General features: G+C 47.5%; 1 protein-coding gene across 6 annotated transcripts in view; it reads left to right on the top strand.

Annotated features, from left to right (window-relative positions):
• The window catches only part of DNM1 (dynamin 1), a 62,617-nt gene that overhangs the window by 26,212 nt on the left and 20,303 nt on the right, over positions 1-16,102 (top strand). For 5 of the 6 annotated variants that reach the window (XR_010068794.1, XR_010068795.1, XM_063316541.1 and 2 more), the window contains exons 11-15: positions 833-919; positions 2,787-2,857; positions 3,893-3,944; positions 5,709-5,720; positions 7,234-7,347. Coding sequence is in view for 4 of the 6 variants with exons in the window: in XM_063316541.1 (XP_063172611.1) it covers positions 833-919; positions 2,787-2,857; positions 3,893-3,944; positions 5,709-5,720; positions 7,234-7,347 (336 nt within the window). In the remaining 2 variants the exon portion in view is untranslated. The remainder of the gene's footprint in view (positions 1-832; positions 920-2,786; positions 2,858-3,892; positions 3,945-5,708; positions 5,721-7,233; positions 7,348-16,102) is intronic. The other variant, XM_063316539.1, reaches the window with a different exon arrangement.

Here is a 16,102-nt window from a genome sequence, read left to right as displayed (position 1 = left end):
GCATGGAATAAACTGAGGGGAATCTTTTGCAGCTTGGAGAAATTTTGGTGGCAGGAGGGAGGGGAATGTGGTGTTGCATTCTTTGGATAAGAGAGCTGGGAAAGGTTTTCCAAGTTCCAGGCTAGCTTTATTGATTCCTTTGACGTGGTTCTTCCTGTCTCCAGCAAGAAAGAACAGAATCTCCAAAACAACAGGCATCCCAATATCCTGGAGAAATAGTCTGTCTAGCCACTGTTTGAGAACAGGAGCACAGGAATGATGGTGTCCCTGTTAAGGCCACCCAGAGAATTCTGGAGTGGGTGGCCATAATTAATTAAATAAAATTTTAAAAATTAAAGATGTGCTTGGATGCACTCCATCACTCATAGTCAATGCCATCTCCCTGGCAGGGAAGACACTGCCATGGGGGTCACCCCAAGCCATTGTTTATTGAAACATGGTTTGCTGGTTAAGTGACAATTGGCACAATTTGCCCTGCACGCCAGCCCCCTACGGCTTTTCGCCTCGATTTGCAAGCCACAATGGCTGGATTTGCCCTCCGCCAAAAAGAAAGCCCACTGTGATCGAATGCCCCCTTTCCTGAATGGGGAAAGCAGGCTTAAGGTGGGCCAGTTTGAAGGACACCGATGGGATGCTGAGGAAGATGCTGAGGGGGAGCCTCAAAGCTTGGTTGGAACTTGGAAAATGTCTTTGCCGCTTTCCCATTTTTCATAATCTTTCCTCCTGCTTTTTCGTTCCCCATCATCCCGGCTAGGTGATCCTGGGGGGGTAGAGGGGTACGTCTTCCCCGCTTCCTTGTATGGACATTCTTCTCTCTCCTTTTTCCACCCAGCTGAGCCAATATCCTCACCTGCGGGAGGAGATGGAGCGGATAGTGACCACGCACATCCGGGATCGAGAAGGGAAGACCAAAGATCAGGTATGGCCCACCTGGAGAAGGTTCCCATTTCCACAGCAACCCAACTGCCACCCTTTCAGGTGGGCACCGTGGGCTATTTTTCATCTGGAGATCAAGCTTATCTCCAGACAAAGCCCAGCCTTCTTCAGCCGGGGAGCCTTCTTTTCAGCAGTTACGTACAAGTTTAATATCACGCCTCCCCCTTTGTTGTTGTTTATTCGTTTAGTCGCTTCCGACTCTTCGTGACTTCATGGACCAGCCCACGCCAGAGCTTCCTGTCAGTCGTCAACACCCCCAGCTCCCCCAGGGACGAGTCCGTCACCTCTAGAATATCATCCATCCATCTTGCCCTTGGTCGGCCCCTCTTCCTTTTGCCTTCCACTCTCCCTAGCATCAGCATCTTCTCCAGGGTGTCCTGTCTTCTCATTATGTGGCCAAAGTATTTCAGTTTTGCCTTTAATATCATTCCCTCAAGTGAGCAGTCTGGCTTTATTTCCTGGAGGATGGACTGGTTGGATCTTCTTGCAGTCCAAGGCACTCTCAGAATTTTCCTCCAACACCACAGTTCAAAAGCATCGATCTTCCTTCGCTCAGCCTTCCTTATGGTCCAGCTCTCGCAGCCATATGTTATTACAGGGAACACCATTGCTTTAACTATGCGGACCTTTGTTGTCAGTCTGATGTCTCTGCTCTTAACTATTTTATCGAGATTTGTCATTGCTCTTCTCCCAAGGATTAAGCGTCTTCTGATTTCCTGACTGCAGTCAGCATCTGCAGTAATCTTTGCACCTAGGAATACAAAGTCTTTCACTGCTTCTACATTTTCTCCCTCTATTTGCCAGTTATCAATCAAGCTGGTTGCCATAATCTTGGTTTTTTTGAGGTTTAGCTGCAAGCCAGCTTTTGCACTTTCTTCTTTCACCTTCATCATAAGGCTCCTCAGTTCCTCTTCGCTTTCAGCCATCAAAGTGGTATCATCTGCATATCTGAGATTGTTAATGTTTCTTCCAGAGATTTTAACTCCAGCCTTGGATTCCTCAAGGCCAGCTTGTCGCATGATGTGTTCTGCATACAAGTTGAATAGGTAGGGTGAGAGTATACAGCCCTGCCGTACTCCTTTCCCAATCTTAAACCAGTCTGTTGTTCCGTGGTCTGTTCTTACTGTTGCTACTTGGTCGTTATACAGATTCTTCAGGAGGCATACAAGATGACTTGGTATCCCCATACCGCTAAGAACTTGCCACAATTTGTTATGGTCCACACAGTCAAAGGCTTTAGAATAGTCAATAAAACAGAAATAGATGTTTTTCTGAAACTCCCTGGCTTTTTCCATTATCCAGCGGATATTGGCAATTTGGTCTCTAGTTCCTCTGCCTTTTCTAAACCCAGCTTGTACATCTGGCAATTCTCGCTCCATGAATTGCTGAAGTCTACCTTGCAGGATCTTGAGCATTACCTTACTGGCATGTGAAATGAGTGCCACTGTTCGATAGTTTGAACATTCTTTAGTGTTTCCCTTTTTTGGTATGGGGATATAAGTTGATTTTTTCCAGTCTGATGGCCATTCTTGTGTTTTCCAAATTTGCTGGCATATAGCATGCCTCCCCCTTTAAAATGGAGTAAATCGTTCACTTCTTCCCATACTGGCAAGTCCAAAAATTGTTATTTCTATCCAAGTTCAGCAAAGAGTCCATAAAGGGTTTCCAGTGTTTTATAAAGGTACTTGTTGTCTTATCCCTGATCAAACAGGTCTATTCTTTATATTATTTTCTCCTTCGCAATATTCCGGCCTTACTTACGCTTGGTTTAGGGCTGAGATGCTGGTGAAGGTAGTTTTGAGGGTTCTCCAATGCTTCATCTCTCTTTTTGCATGGTTTCTCCCCCCCAGGTCATGCTTCTGATAGACATTGAGTTGGCCTACATGAACACCAACCACGAAGATTTCATTGGATTTGCCAAGTAAGACTCCTGGTTGAAACCTAGTTTGCACTTTGATGCTGATGCTTCATCAGCCCATCCTGTTTGGTGTCTAAGTCATCCTGTCTGACAAATTTCACCCAGATGTTAACTGTATTTTATTATCTGCCTCCTGGGAAAAGTTGAAGTGGTGTTTTTGGTTTTCAATGTGTTTTCTTACCCATTCGTAGCATTCTTCCATTTTTTTGGGGTAGTTGTGAGCCACTTATGAGTCTGCTTATTGTGGCAGGAGAGCCACCTGATTAATAAATGAAATAAATAGGGTGGGGAACCGAAACATTAACACACCTTGAGGAAGGAGTGGGAAGTTTTCTAACTTGTGGGCAGCATCCCCCATGAAATGTGCATCCTGCAGAATCACAGGGAGACCCCCTCTCCAGATTTCCCACCACTAACTGGTCTGAACATGCTTGGAGGGAGATTTTACAGATAGTCCTCACTTACCAACCATTCGTTTAGTGACAGTTTGGACTTACAACAGTGCCAAAAACACCCGACTTATGACTTGTTCTCACACTTACAACCGTTGCAGCATCTCTGTGGTCACATGATCACAATTTGGGCGCTTGGCAACTGGTTCGCATTGATGACCATCACAGCGTCAAGAGGTCATGTGATCGCCATTTTCAACCTTCCCGGCCAACTTCTGGCAAGCAAAATCAATGGGAACCATGTGATTCACTTAACAACCATGTGGTTCGCTTAACGGCTGCGGTGATTTGCTTAACAACCACTGCAAAAAACGTAAAATTGGGCCAGATTCGCCTAATGACTGCTTCACTTAGCAACCAAAATTCCTGTCCCAAGTGTGGTAGTTAAGCGAGGACTTCCTGTAGTGGCCCCGGAAGAACTGCTGACATTTCTGGCCTGCTTGAAAATTTGGAATTTAAATTTGTCCAGTTGTAAAGTGCCTGCATTACACTGGAATGAAAACTTTTTAATGTATTTCATAGTCTCTCCCTTGCTAGAAAAAAATGTGTGATTATCACACAAATGCTTCATATATTTTTTTTGCAGCGCCCAGCAGAGGAGCAGCCAAGTCAGTAAGAAAAAAACGGCGGGTAATCAGGTAAGAATCACTCCCTAATGGGAGGTTTGGGGGCTCCGGTGTTACGGATGGATGTCAGTTTTGTCCCCCGTTATTTATCATTGTGGGTGTTTTAATTACTGTCCATCGTGGATGTTGGATGATTTTGATTATGTCGTCTGCGTCGCGGATGTACAGACATTTAGATGAGTGATCGATCAACTCCGGTTGGCGCCCCCGTTTTTCAGCCGCCCGACGGAGAGATGGGCAGTGGGATTTCGCGGGCTGGAAGTGAAAGGCTCCTTAGCAGTGTTGTGAAGAGGGGAGAAATTTGGATGGCCTTCTTATCCTTTCCCCACCCATCCCATTCGAGGAAAACGCTCCATAGCCTTGGGAAGAGAAAAGCAGAGGAACTGAATGAAATTAGTAGGCAGATGGGTAAAAATCTGGTGCTTTGCCAACGTGCTGGGCTTCAGCTCCTGCCCTGCCAAACCGAGGTGGGCTGAGCTAACCCCGGCTTTGCCTGAATTTACCATTGGCCCTTGAAGGCCCCATCTGGATCAGGGTTTCATTGCCTCCTTGTCTGGGAGTCCCGATGGCAGCATCTCCATCCTTCGAATTGAGAGCCGCCTAGGAGACGTTTGCTGAGCTCTCCAGCAACTCAGAACGGGTAACCCAAACGGGGGGGGGGGGACCTCCTCTTTCAGCTGCAGGACTGCTGGGTTTCTCATCAACACGCCTTGGGAAGGATTTTCTCTCCCATCAGCTTTTTCCCACCTGCCCACCTCCAGCAGTTTTGGACCACATTTCCTAAACTGGGTCGACTGGCTAAGCTGAGCTGGGAAACACTGTGCCCGCCCAGCTGGATGATCCCTTTCACCCACTATCCCAGTCTGGGGATACCCCAAGACCAGCCTGTGCTTAATTTTTCCCCCCCTTCTTCTTTCCTTTTTTCTTTTTCCCCTTTTTAGTTAAGCAGATTTTCTTTTGCAATGTGAGCTTTTTAGTGTTTTTGGCGATTCAGGCATTCATTTGAGCAAACATCTCCGGTAATAAATATTTTTTGGGGGAGGGGGGTTGTTATGATCTATCAGTCTTCCCTAACTGGGTGTCCTCCAAATGGGTTGAGACTACAGTTCCCAGAATTCCATTGGCCCCATGGGCGTGGAATTCTGCAAGTTTTTGGGTCCACATTTGGGAAGGCTAGTGTATTTGTGTGTATATACATCTAGGCATTTGTGTCTCTCTGTATGTATGTATACAGGTAGTCCTCCCTTAACAACCACAATAGGGCCTGTAAAACTGGTTGTTAAGTGGTACGGTCATTAAGTGAGTCACCAGGTGACCGGACCCAATTTTATGACCATTTTTACAATGGTTGTTAAGCGAATCATGAGTCGTTAAACAAATCACTGCAGTCGTTAAGTGAACCCAGCTTCCCCAGTGGACGATTTTTGCCGGAAACTGGCAAAAAAGGTTGCAAATCGCAATCATGTGACTGCAGGATGCTGCAACTGGTCGTAAATGCGAGCCGGCTGCCAAGTGCCCAATTGCAATCATGTGACTGTGGGGGTGGGACAACATTTTGCAATGGTCTTGAGTACAGGTCATAAAGCCCTTTTTCTGAGGCCGTCGTAACTTCGGACCATCATTAAACGAATGGTCGTTAAGGGAGGACTACTCGTGTATCTATGTACACACACACACTTTTGGTGCACAGCTTCTTTCGCCAATTGCTTTTTTTAAGTAATGATTTTTCCTTTCTTTGCTCCTGTTGTCTCTGCTGGTGCTGCTCTCTTTTTTCAGGATGAGATCCTGGTGAGTAAGAGGGGGGGGGGAAATAGCCACTCCTTGTCCGAGGCATGGCTGACAAATACTAATTTTAGAACCTCTGGGAAGTGCGAGGCTCTTGCCATCTGCTGCAGACAGAACAGGGAGAAAGGGGTAAAATCTGTATGGGACAAGGATTTGCCCACTCGGAGAGAGAGACCGCAGGCAGGTCAGAGAGACATGGAGGAAGCTGTAGAATCGGGGTTTAGGATCCCAGCTTTCCGTCTTCCTGGAAGGCAAGTTGGCTGGGATTTCATGCTGCAAATGCACCCACCCAGACTATCTGGGATGCACTTGGGGATGTGGTCACTACATCTCCCATCATCCTCCAAGTGCCCCTGGAAGGGGCTCCTTAAAGGCGGCAGGACGTAAGCCACAGACGAGCATGTTTAAACACGGTTGAAACTCAGCAAGCAAATGCCAAGCTGGGGAGGGGAGTTCCGTGCCCAACAGAGCCCGATGGAAAAAAAGGACAATGAAGATCAGTTGACCAGACCTCAGGATGATAGATGTTGCAAGCCGTGGACCACACTTCCAAAACGATGCCAACTGCGTGCTGGCATGACACGCTTGTGTCCTGATGTCATTGTGCGAAGGATGTATCTGTGTAGTGTACGTTAATGGGGTCATCGTGCAACTGATGCGAACCAGCACATTAAACTCTCTGATTTAGTAGACAGTCCAGGATGACAGACACCCCCTGCCCCAGTTCAGTAAACCTGAAACTATAATAGCTGGGGAGGGGGCCTCTCCCGAAGGGTCCTCCAACTAGAGATGCAGAGGACAATTGTCAATCTCTCCAGAGAGCATGGCCCATAACCATGTTTTCTGGAGCTAAGAGTTGTTGAACTCCAACCCCTTTGGGGCCACCATCTTAGGAAAGGGGAACCCTCTTTACTTAGACCCCATTCCAGGGATTAGTGGAGATTGTGCCCTTTAAACAGAGATGGGAATGTGGTGAACCCAACTTGTCATTCTTTAGATAGGTGGAGACGATGACTTTCAAAGGTCCTAATCTGAGGGACGTGGCTTCACCATGTCTTAAGGGCACAACAGTGAGGATGCCTGATCCAGTCACACAGCACATAGACATCCAGGGAGGCTCTTGTTTCCCGGCAGGGTTCTCGTTTAGTTTTTAAATGCTTATTAACTCATTTGTTCCTCATCTCTTCCTCCCCCCGCTTAATCAATAATCCTTACAATGCCAGCAAGGCTGCATGCATTCCATAGTTTTGCAAAGAAATTCCCTTTCTAGGCTTGGGGGTGGCGAAACCGCCTGGAAAAAAAAAATGTTACTTTCCCTTGAGGTTTTCCAGATTTTTTCCGCAACAATTCACATCACTAATCCCAGATTGTTGGCTTGAGTTACCCTCCATGGAGAAGGCTGGGACAGCTTTTCGGCCAATCCTGCTGCTTATCGTGTTTCGTGTGGTGCGGTTCTATCTGTATCCCCCGGGTCCGCTGCCAGCGTTCATCACTCTGATATATTTTGGCGACCTAGGTGATCCGCAAGGGTTGGCTTACTATCAACAATATTGGCATCATGAAGGGCGGCTCCAAAGAATACTGGTTTGTCCTGACAGCTGAGAACCTCTCGTGGTACAAAGATGACGAGGTAAGGACGCTACATTTACGTTCTCCATTTCTCCTTGGTGACTCTTCACCATAAATGAAAGGAACTTCTAAATTCTAAATTGGCTTTTGGAATCCATGGAACCCATGAGATTGCGTTAACGGTTCTTGCTCATTATCTAACCCTTTAGAGATTGCATTAACGGTTCTTGCTCATTATCTAACCCTTTAGATTGGGGTGGGCAACCGGTGAGCTGCTTATAGCCTTTGGTTCCCTCCAGGTGGCCAATCCAAGCTGTAGCCTCCCTGGTCAGGGTCCTACAGACTCTGAGTCACGCTAACTTCAGACTGATTTTGCCATCAAACTGGTCTGGGGATCTCATTAAAATTCCTTTCCCTTCCTTATTTACTTACTGATGACTTATTCCTGGAAGAAGCCAGCCTGCTGTTTGAGTTTTGTCATGAATCATCACCACACAGCCAAATGAACTTTGCTGGAGTTGTGCGCCGTAGAAATGCACTATAATTTGCAAGGTGGATCATATACCAGGGAGTGGAAAGAGTCCCCTAGTGCCTAGAATATGGGGCATGGCGATTGGTAAGCGGCATCTCCTGTTGCTTAACGTATGGGTATCTCGGGATCTGATCTAGCTCATCTGGCGCATGGTGTTCTGTGAATGTTTCCAGTGGCAAAGGATTGTGTGCCTCCCTGCAGCTGAAAAAGTCCCAAGGATCTGTTGTTGCTATATTCAAGAGCAAGGCTGGACCAATTTTTCTTGTCCAGTGAGTTAGGGTGGATTTCACTTTTGAAAAGTCCATTTTCAAAGCTTTGGTGTCTACTGGGAGCGGGGAGAAAGACAGGCAGATTAGAACACAGGCCTGGTTACAACTCCTTGCAAATTCTGCATCTGCATCAGACATCAGAGATAAGCCTGTGAGGGCAGCCATTTTGGTGATGACCTCATCCCACATGTGTCGTCACCAGAGATGGGACTGCAATGCTCAGTCCCTTTTTTTTTTTTAATTAATGGAGATGATGTTTTGGAAGAAAACTTTAGCAAAACGTGTGTGTGCTGGTTTAGCAGACCTATTTCAATTTCCATTTCCGCTCCCCAAGTTTTACCAAGAAAAATCAAGCTACCCAATGCAACCAGTCTATGTGGAAAAGGTTCTCTGTGTGTGTAGCTTTCTATGCATTTGTCTAAAAAAAAATGCATGGACCATTTGTGGTATTCAAGCTCACCAACAATCCTGCTAGTTCGGAGGGAGAGAATATAATGCTTCCTTCTCCGTGCCAAATCCCCATCTGGCTAATAAATCAAACGGGGCCTCCAATAAATCAGGGCCCAACAGTTCTTTCCTGGGTCTTGCCGTGTAAAAAATAGTCGAGGCCGTTGTACAAAGGGTTTCCCTTCACCATCAAGGCTTCATTTCCTGCCAGTAGGGCTTAAAAACCTCCCTTATGACAGCTGCCTTCCTTACCTGCAACAGCTCTGTCGGTCTGCCTGCCTGCCTGCCTGGCTTTCAGCCTTGGCATTTGTGGCAAATGGAAACGCCCTGCGATTGGCAGTTAACCAAAAGGATGATCAACAATTAGTGCTAGGAAGGAAATCTGAAAAGATCTTTTGAGACTTGGAACAGTGGATAAATAAAAATAACAGCACCAACTGGAGGGCAGAGGGACAGCTTCAAGGCATCTGGACAGATGTTCAGATTAGCCTAACTCCAGCCAGTGTCCTGGTCATAATTTTTCATGGATTATTCCATTGGTTTGGAGAGATCTTTTCCCCCCTGAGGTATGTCGTTATAATTTGGGCCTTCGGCAAGTTGGATGCCAAAATCTTCTGGAGGGCACCAATGGGAAAAAAACATACCTTTTGAGTTTGCTTGCGCATTATGGTTTGGTTTTGATTTTAACTCAGTTCCGAGGGGTTTTCTGGTTTAAGATTTCCAGATGTTTCTTCTCTCGGAGACCTCTGAAGACCATCCAAGACTTTGGAAGGGGACTCAATGCAATAGACAGTTCCTAAGATAACGTGACTCCCTAGAAAACTAACTGGCGGCCCTGACATTGTCACCCTTGGATTCTTGGGGCTGCCATATTAGTCTCAACTGTTCTCTGCCCCATCTTTGCCACCCACTGCAAAGGTGCCCAGCTGTTGTCGCTGGCTAAAATTTCCCGGCGCGGCATTTTTCCCTCCACCTCCCCCGCAGTGCCAGCGAAAAAGCAAACACACATTTTAGATTTCAGATTGGCCTCCGTGTCTGGATTCCAGAGGTGGCCCGAACCCCCCACCCCACTCTTGACTGCAGTTGCTCAAAGGTGCTGGGAAAGACTGCAGTCAAGCAGCATAAGCCGCATTAACCAGTTCCAGCTGTGGGGATTGGGGGAAAGAAGTGGAGGGCGGTGGGAGAATTGGGACTCCCTTTAATCCTGGGGCAAGGGCAGCCTGCTGGGGGAGCGCCAGCTGTAGATGTCTTCAGCTTCCTCTCAATGGGGAGAGCGAGCCTCGTCTAATGAAAGCTGCTACCTGCCAGTTGACGTCTCTTAAATAATAAATAACGGCCCAGAGACTCCAGTGCTGGTAGAACAGGGACTACCCCAAAGAAAGAAATCTTTGTTTCCACCAGGCGGAAGGGAAAGGCGGGCAGTGTTTCTCTTTCCTCCCCTCCTGTTCCACATTTCCAGTAACCCCACACAACATAACGCAGGCACCCCACCCTTTTCATAAATCCCACTCCTTGAGCACCGGCCTCTGCAGCCGGAAAAAACTAAAAAAAACTAAAAAGCTTTTTCTCCCTTGGATGGGAGGCTCTTGCTTCTTCAGGAATTTTCAGGCCATATTCTGCTTTTTGCAACCTTTATGCCGTGTTGAAGGGGGGAATCAGAACTTGGGGGTAACAGTGCTGATGGTCTCATACCAGGCGGGGGCTGCACCATGTCTGTCGCCCCACGGCATTGCTCCGAGTACTTCTCTGTTCATTGAACGAGGTTAATTCCCAGTTAAATAATCCTCCTTTGGCTCCCCTTTTGGTTAAATAATTGATAGAATGGAGAATCCATATGGATAAATACAAAAGTCCTAAAAAGATATTTTTTAGGATATTTGCTAAGTATCTGCCAGCCTCACGGTAGTTCACCTATGCAGTGGAGTATCTTTTTAAATGAAGCAAGTGCCCTGCAGCTTGTTAGTTTTTTTCTTTAGGCACAAAGCAAACAAAAATCAGCGCTTTCTTGAGTTTTAAGTCCACCTTTTAATCTTTCTCTCTCGGTGCTTTACCGAATCAATAGGGACATTTTTCTCTGTTGACAGAAGCGTCTTTTCAAACTCTGCCCACTGTGCTAGGATTACTGTTTGTATTGGCACTTGGGGGAAATTAAAAGATTGAGTCATCCTTCTTCTTTGGCTATCCCCCTTCCAACTCTTTTTCTCCCCAGATGTGGGGCAGGAACTTTGCATGGTCTTCCTGCGTTCCCCAGAGGAACCTCAACATTCAAGCTGGCCCTTCAGTTGCCCAGTCCTGTATATCTACAATCATGGCATGGAGTCCTTAACTCTCCAAGTCGGTCTAGCATGCACAAGAGTTTACGCACAGCCCCTGCCATAAAAGTCAGATTTTGCTGAGGAACCCAGGGAGGAACTGCTTGTTGTAAGCACCAAGGGTAGTGCTTTTTCAATTTTTTTTTAAAATTCCTTAAAAGGGGGCATCTATCTGGAGTCAGAGTTTGAAATGGCAAAAAGCGAAGCAAAAGGGGAAAAGTTTACACCCTTGTTGCAACTAAACCGAAGCAGGGCGGGTGTAATTGCCCATTTTCTGAGCTGGCACGACCGGGAACAGCAGGATCCGACCAGCCTTCGAACCAAGAGCTTTGTTTCACTGGATCTCAACATCTCCGGCTCGCCCCCTTGCAGCAAAGCTGGAGTGGCAGAAGTAGAAACATCTGGGGAGCATTAGCAAAATAGCAGCCATTTCCCACAAAGCTGCCTTTCCCCCCCCTCTCTCCCCCTCCCCAACAGTCATTCTTAAAAGAAGAAATGAAATGCAGAAGGGTCTTAAAGGGCCCAAGGCAGCACATGGAAGGGGTTTCTGGCCCCCTGGATGTTAGAACCAAGTGGGGGTGGGAAGCTGACTCTCCACTCAGCCCCCAGGTCCAAAGCCCGTCTTTCTGGGGAATGATTTCTGTTTTCTTTGCTGCTCCCAGTTTCCAAAGGGGGTGGAAAGATGCTTGATTTGTGGAAAGCCTGTGGCAGGGTTGATCTGCCGCTGCCCGAAAAAAAGGCTATGACTTTAGGAGTTGTGATGAGGAAGGGGTTCCTTGAGGCACAGCTTCCCACCCAGCTGAAACCTGTTCATGGTGATCTAGGAGGGGAGTTTCACAGCCTCATCCCCGTGGCCTCACATATCACGAGAGCTTGCTTTCAAGGCAAGGCTATGCCCGTGGCTGCCATCGGATTTCCACAAAAGCGTTCCAAACAACAGGATTCAAAAAACGGAGAAATTCGCCAAAGCCTTCCATGCAGGGAGGATGAAAAAGAGGACTGAAAATCATAAATAATCAACATTTTGAACTCACTGAAATAACAGGAATGCCCTTGCATCTCTGTCATTGCCACGTGAGGTTACACATGGTTTGGTGGCCCAGTCTACGAAAATTTGGATCTGGAGAGTTGGGAAAGGACAGCTTTGATGGCTATGTTTTTTTTTAAAAATTGGAAATCAGTATAAATATAAGTTTCCACATTAGGAAGACCCTAACTTGCAGAAGGGTGTGCATGGCGCGGGGAGCACAGAGATACGTCGGTAACTTTAGGCTGTCTAATGGAACTTGATCTGTGTTGGTTCAGTTGACATCTTTAATGCATAGAGCGGTAAAATGTGCCAGAGATTTTGGGAAGGGAGAAGAAAAGAAGTACAGGCAGAAGTGGTTTTGGGGAATTAAAATCAAGAGAGAAGCCGATCAAGATGGGCTCTGTCTTCTCGGCGGTAGGGCCCTCTTGAGGAGCAGCTGCTGGGGCAGATGGACAGGAAGATTATTGACATCCTGTTCCAATGATGGTTTTCTCCTTCGGGGACCCCGAAGGTTGGACTGAAGAGGCCCTTAGGTGTGATCCAGCACATCTCTTCTGATGCTGGCTTGAGAAGGAACCAACCTGTTACCTTTGCAAGACTTTGCCATCCCCTCTACAAGGGGTGCAATCTCATCTTCTGGGATTCGGCTCCATTGAATTGAAAGAGGCTTTTTTCTGGACAGACCTGCACACGATTGTGATAGAAGAGGAGAAACAACTACAGCTGGTCCTTGCTTAACGGCCACAATTGGGACCGGATTTTGGTTGCTAAGTGAAGCGGTCATTAAGCAAATCTGACCCGATTTTATGACCTTTTTTGCGATGGTTGTTAAGCGAATCGCCGCAGGCATTAAGCCGAACCACGTGGTTGTTAAGCAAATCATGTGGTTCCCATTGATTCTGCTTGCCAGCATCCGGCCAGGAAGGTTGAAAATGGTGATCACATGACCACAGGACACTGCAATGGTCATAAATGCGAACCGGTTGCCAAGCACCCAAATTGTAATCACATGACTGCGGGGACACTGCGATGGTGATGTGTGTGAGGACCAGTCATAAGTTGTCTTTTTCAGCACTGTCGTAAGTCTGGACAGTCACTAAATAGATGGTTGTTAAGGGAGGACTATCTGTATGTCCTGGAAAGCGCCAAGTTAGTGGCCTATTAAATATTTTGGACTTCATTTCTACTCTTGTCCAGCCATCACAGACAATGGAGAGGCACTGTAGTGCAAAACCTCGGAATGGCACCTGGTTGCATATTCCTTCCCTAACTAGGACTTTTAATTATTCTAAATTAAAGAGCGGGGACAAAAAGGGATAAAAAATGAATAAATCGTGGAAAGTTTCACTGTGTGCTTCATTTGGAAGTTGGGATGTCAGACAAAGATGTCTCCTTTCACATGCCGATTTTTTTTTTAGAAGAAGAAGCAAAACACAATCTCTATTTGTCGAAGGATACCCAATCACATTTTAAAAAACCTGAAGTCAAAATCCAGTTTATTCCAAGAATTTTTTTTAAAAAGCCGAACCGAGTGCATCCAAATAATCCCATCTATCTTCCCCAGATTTTTAAGATCTTTTCTGCTGACACTGGTTCTGTTCTCTTGGCTTTTCTAGTCTCATGGCAGAAGAATGGGCGACCTTATATAAGACTGCTAGCATGGAGGGTCAGCCTCTTTCAGGGCCGTAAAAGAGGAAATACGTCGTTTCTTAAAAAGGCAAAAAGTGCCGGTATAATTTGTATGGGCTTATTTGCACCGACAGATGTTCTTTTAGGAAGCATTTTGCCTACTGCGGATAAGCAACTGCAATATCGTTGTCTATCCCATCTCTGGCTTCTTAAATCTTTTGGCTTGGCTTGGAATGGGCTTTTAGACTTACAACTGGGCATAGAGGAGATCCTTTCCAAGAGAGAAGACTATTTGCCTCTTTAAATTAGAACAGGAAGATGCCGTGTGGTTGTATGTACCTTGAAGTTCTTGGATAGAGGTGGGAACAGGTAAAGGCCTGTATATAGGGGTGCCTTGATCTGATGTTGGTCTCTGACTTCAGTGGCCTCGCACGAGAAGCACTTTCTAGAGGGCAAGCGATGTTCTTTCAAGATAGGCTGTCAGCTTCGTTGGAACTGGGATCTTTCCCGCTGCTCATCCTTCTAGGTGGGCCCCCCAACTTCACTGCAGCTTTCCACGCGGAGGCATTTGAAACAGCCCGCTCAAAAAAAGATTCTCCCAGTTCGCCATCAAGCCTGCACTCCCCCCCACCCCAGCCAAGGTGAACTATAGCAAAATGACCGCTGATAAAAATCAGCTTTGGCTTATGGCCCCTTCATATGGACGAGAATTCTGCTTGCAAGGCTGAGCCTTTCCCCACCAGCCTGCCCTCCTCGCTCACTTGGGATGGCAAGGTAGAACTAAAGTCAACGAGATCAACAGCAGTGCAGAATTGCCCTTAACATCGCTCTCTCTCTCTCTCTCTCTCGGCAACCTGGCTCCCTTTCTTTGTCTGCCCTGCAACTGACCCACAAGCAGCCATCCAGCCCCTCCAGATGAGGACTGCTTGGGCTGTGGTGTTGACAGTCTCCTTTGCCAGGCAAATGACTCTGGGGGATACAAGCCAACTAACAGAAAAGCTGTTCTTTCCCAAAAGACAGGGCACATTTTTTGCTTTCTGCTCTTCCTCCCAGCTGCACTGATTATCCTCCATATCCTCAATGTCTTTGGATATTTTTCCTCCTCCACCCCTCGTCTCTCAACGGTCACCTCTCCCCTCACTCGCCTGTTTCCACTTTGCCGTCCATCAATCAGGACAGCCCAGTCACCCCAAAGGGCTGAGCGTGCCACGGTCAACCTTTCCACACTTAATTTTTTTATAAAACGCTCTCTTTTTTCCATCAGCGTCGCCGTTCTCCCCGTGCCACGCTCCCCCATCCCGAAGAACCCCAGGATCTTTTGCAACACCCCTCTGCTGATATCCGCACAAATAGCCAGAAGCTTATCTCACCCCGGGCAATGTCTCAGGTTGGCATCTGCAAGGGTGGAGAAACAGGATGGCAGAGAAGTGAAAGGTGAAGCGCAGGAAGCAAACTGGAGACAGATCAGGCATCTTTGGGGAGGTTGAGGCTGGCGTGCAGCTGTGCGCTCCTTGGCCACGCAAACATCCCCGTCCCGGCTCGGCAGCACCAGGACCTGCTGTTTATCCCAGCACAGCCTAACCAATGTGCAGACTACTGTACAATCTCGTCGTCCTGAACAGGTAGTCCGAACACTGGGCAGACGGAGTGGATCCTCTCAGTCCAGGGTTTTGGTGAGGAGCAGAGCGCTTGATTCTCCCCACTTGGCCCTTCACAAGGTAGCAAGGGGGAGGGAGGAAGAAGGAGTCGAACAGTCCTGGAGAGGGGGGAAAGGGCAGGGTCCAAGGGATGGAAGGACCCCGTCCTGCATCCAGAGGCGCAGACTTACTTTGCCGGTGAAGACGATTAAATAAGAACGCCATCCTTTCCATCTTCTCTAGAGGTCCTCCAGCTCTCTTCCTCCTCTAGAACCAGCTTCTTGTAGCATCCTCTTTTTCTTCAACGTTGCAGGCTCCTAAGAAGAAGGTTGGAAGGAGAATTAAAAAAAGCAAAATAAAAATCCTTAAAATTAAATAAGTCAATAAATTGCCAACTGGGTGGTGGGGAGGAAAGTCCTCTGGGAGATACGCTGAGTCTTGGGCACCACGGGGATTCCTGGTCTCTGGCCAGTTCCTTTGGGCCCCAAACCATCCACACCATGCTTCCAGTCAACGATGCTGGGGAGATTTGGGGAGGAGGGGGGTTGTCCTGAGGAGCCCCATTTCACTTGGCATCCCAAGCAGAGGGTGAGGAAGTCCTGCTGTTTGGTTCTCAGGCTGGCCACAAGGGTTTGTTGACCCACCTTGGCTGCTCGCCTTTGCCGTTCGCCTCTGGCGACCACGTGAGCGATCTGCCTCCCCCTCTTTTGTGGCCTCCGAGGCCCCCCCCCACATCTGGCACTGTCTCTGCCTCCTCCCTCCCCCCAGTTCTTGCACCCTCCCTCTTTCCTTCCTCCTTTCCCTCCCTCCCTCCCTCCTCTCTTGCTTCTCCTCGGCGCTTCTGCCTGAATTGACGTGGCAAAACTTTCTTGCCTCAAAGGAGGGGCTTGTCAATCGCCAAAAAGGTCAGAGTTTGAGAAGAACCGAGCCGTCTGGTGGATAAGGCTGGCGGGAGGGGGA

The sequence above is a fragment of the Candoia aspera genome, chromosome 16 (assembly GCF_035149785.1).
Source record: "Candoia aspera isolate rCanAsp1 chromosome 16, rCanAsp1.hap2, whole genome shotgun sequence".
Taxonomy (NCBI): Eukaryota; Metazoa; Chordata; class Lepidosauria; order Squamata; family Boidae; genus Candoia; species Candoia aspera.
Note: the sequence above shows the minus strand (reverse complement) of the source record. Positions and strands in the feature narration are given on the sequence as shown.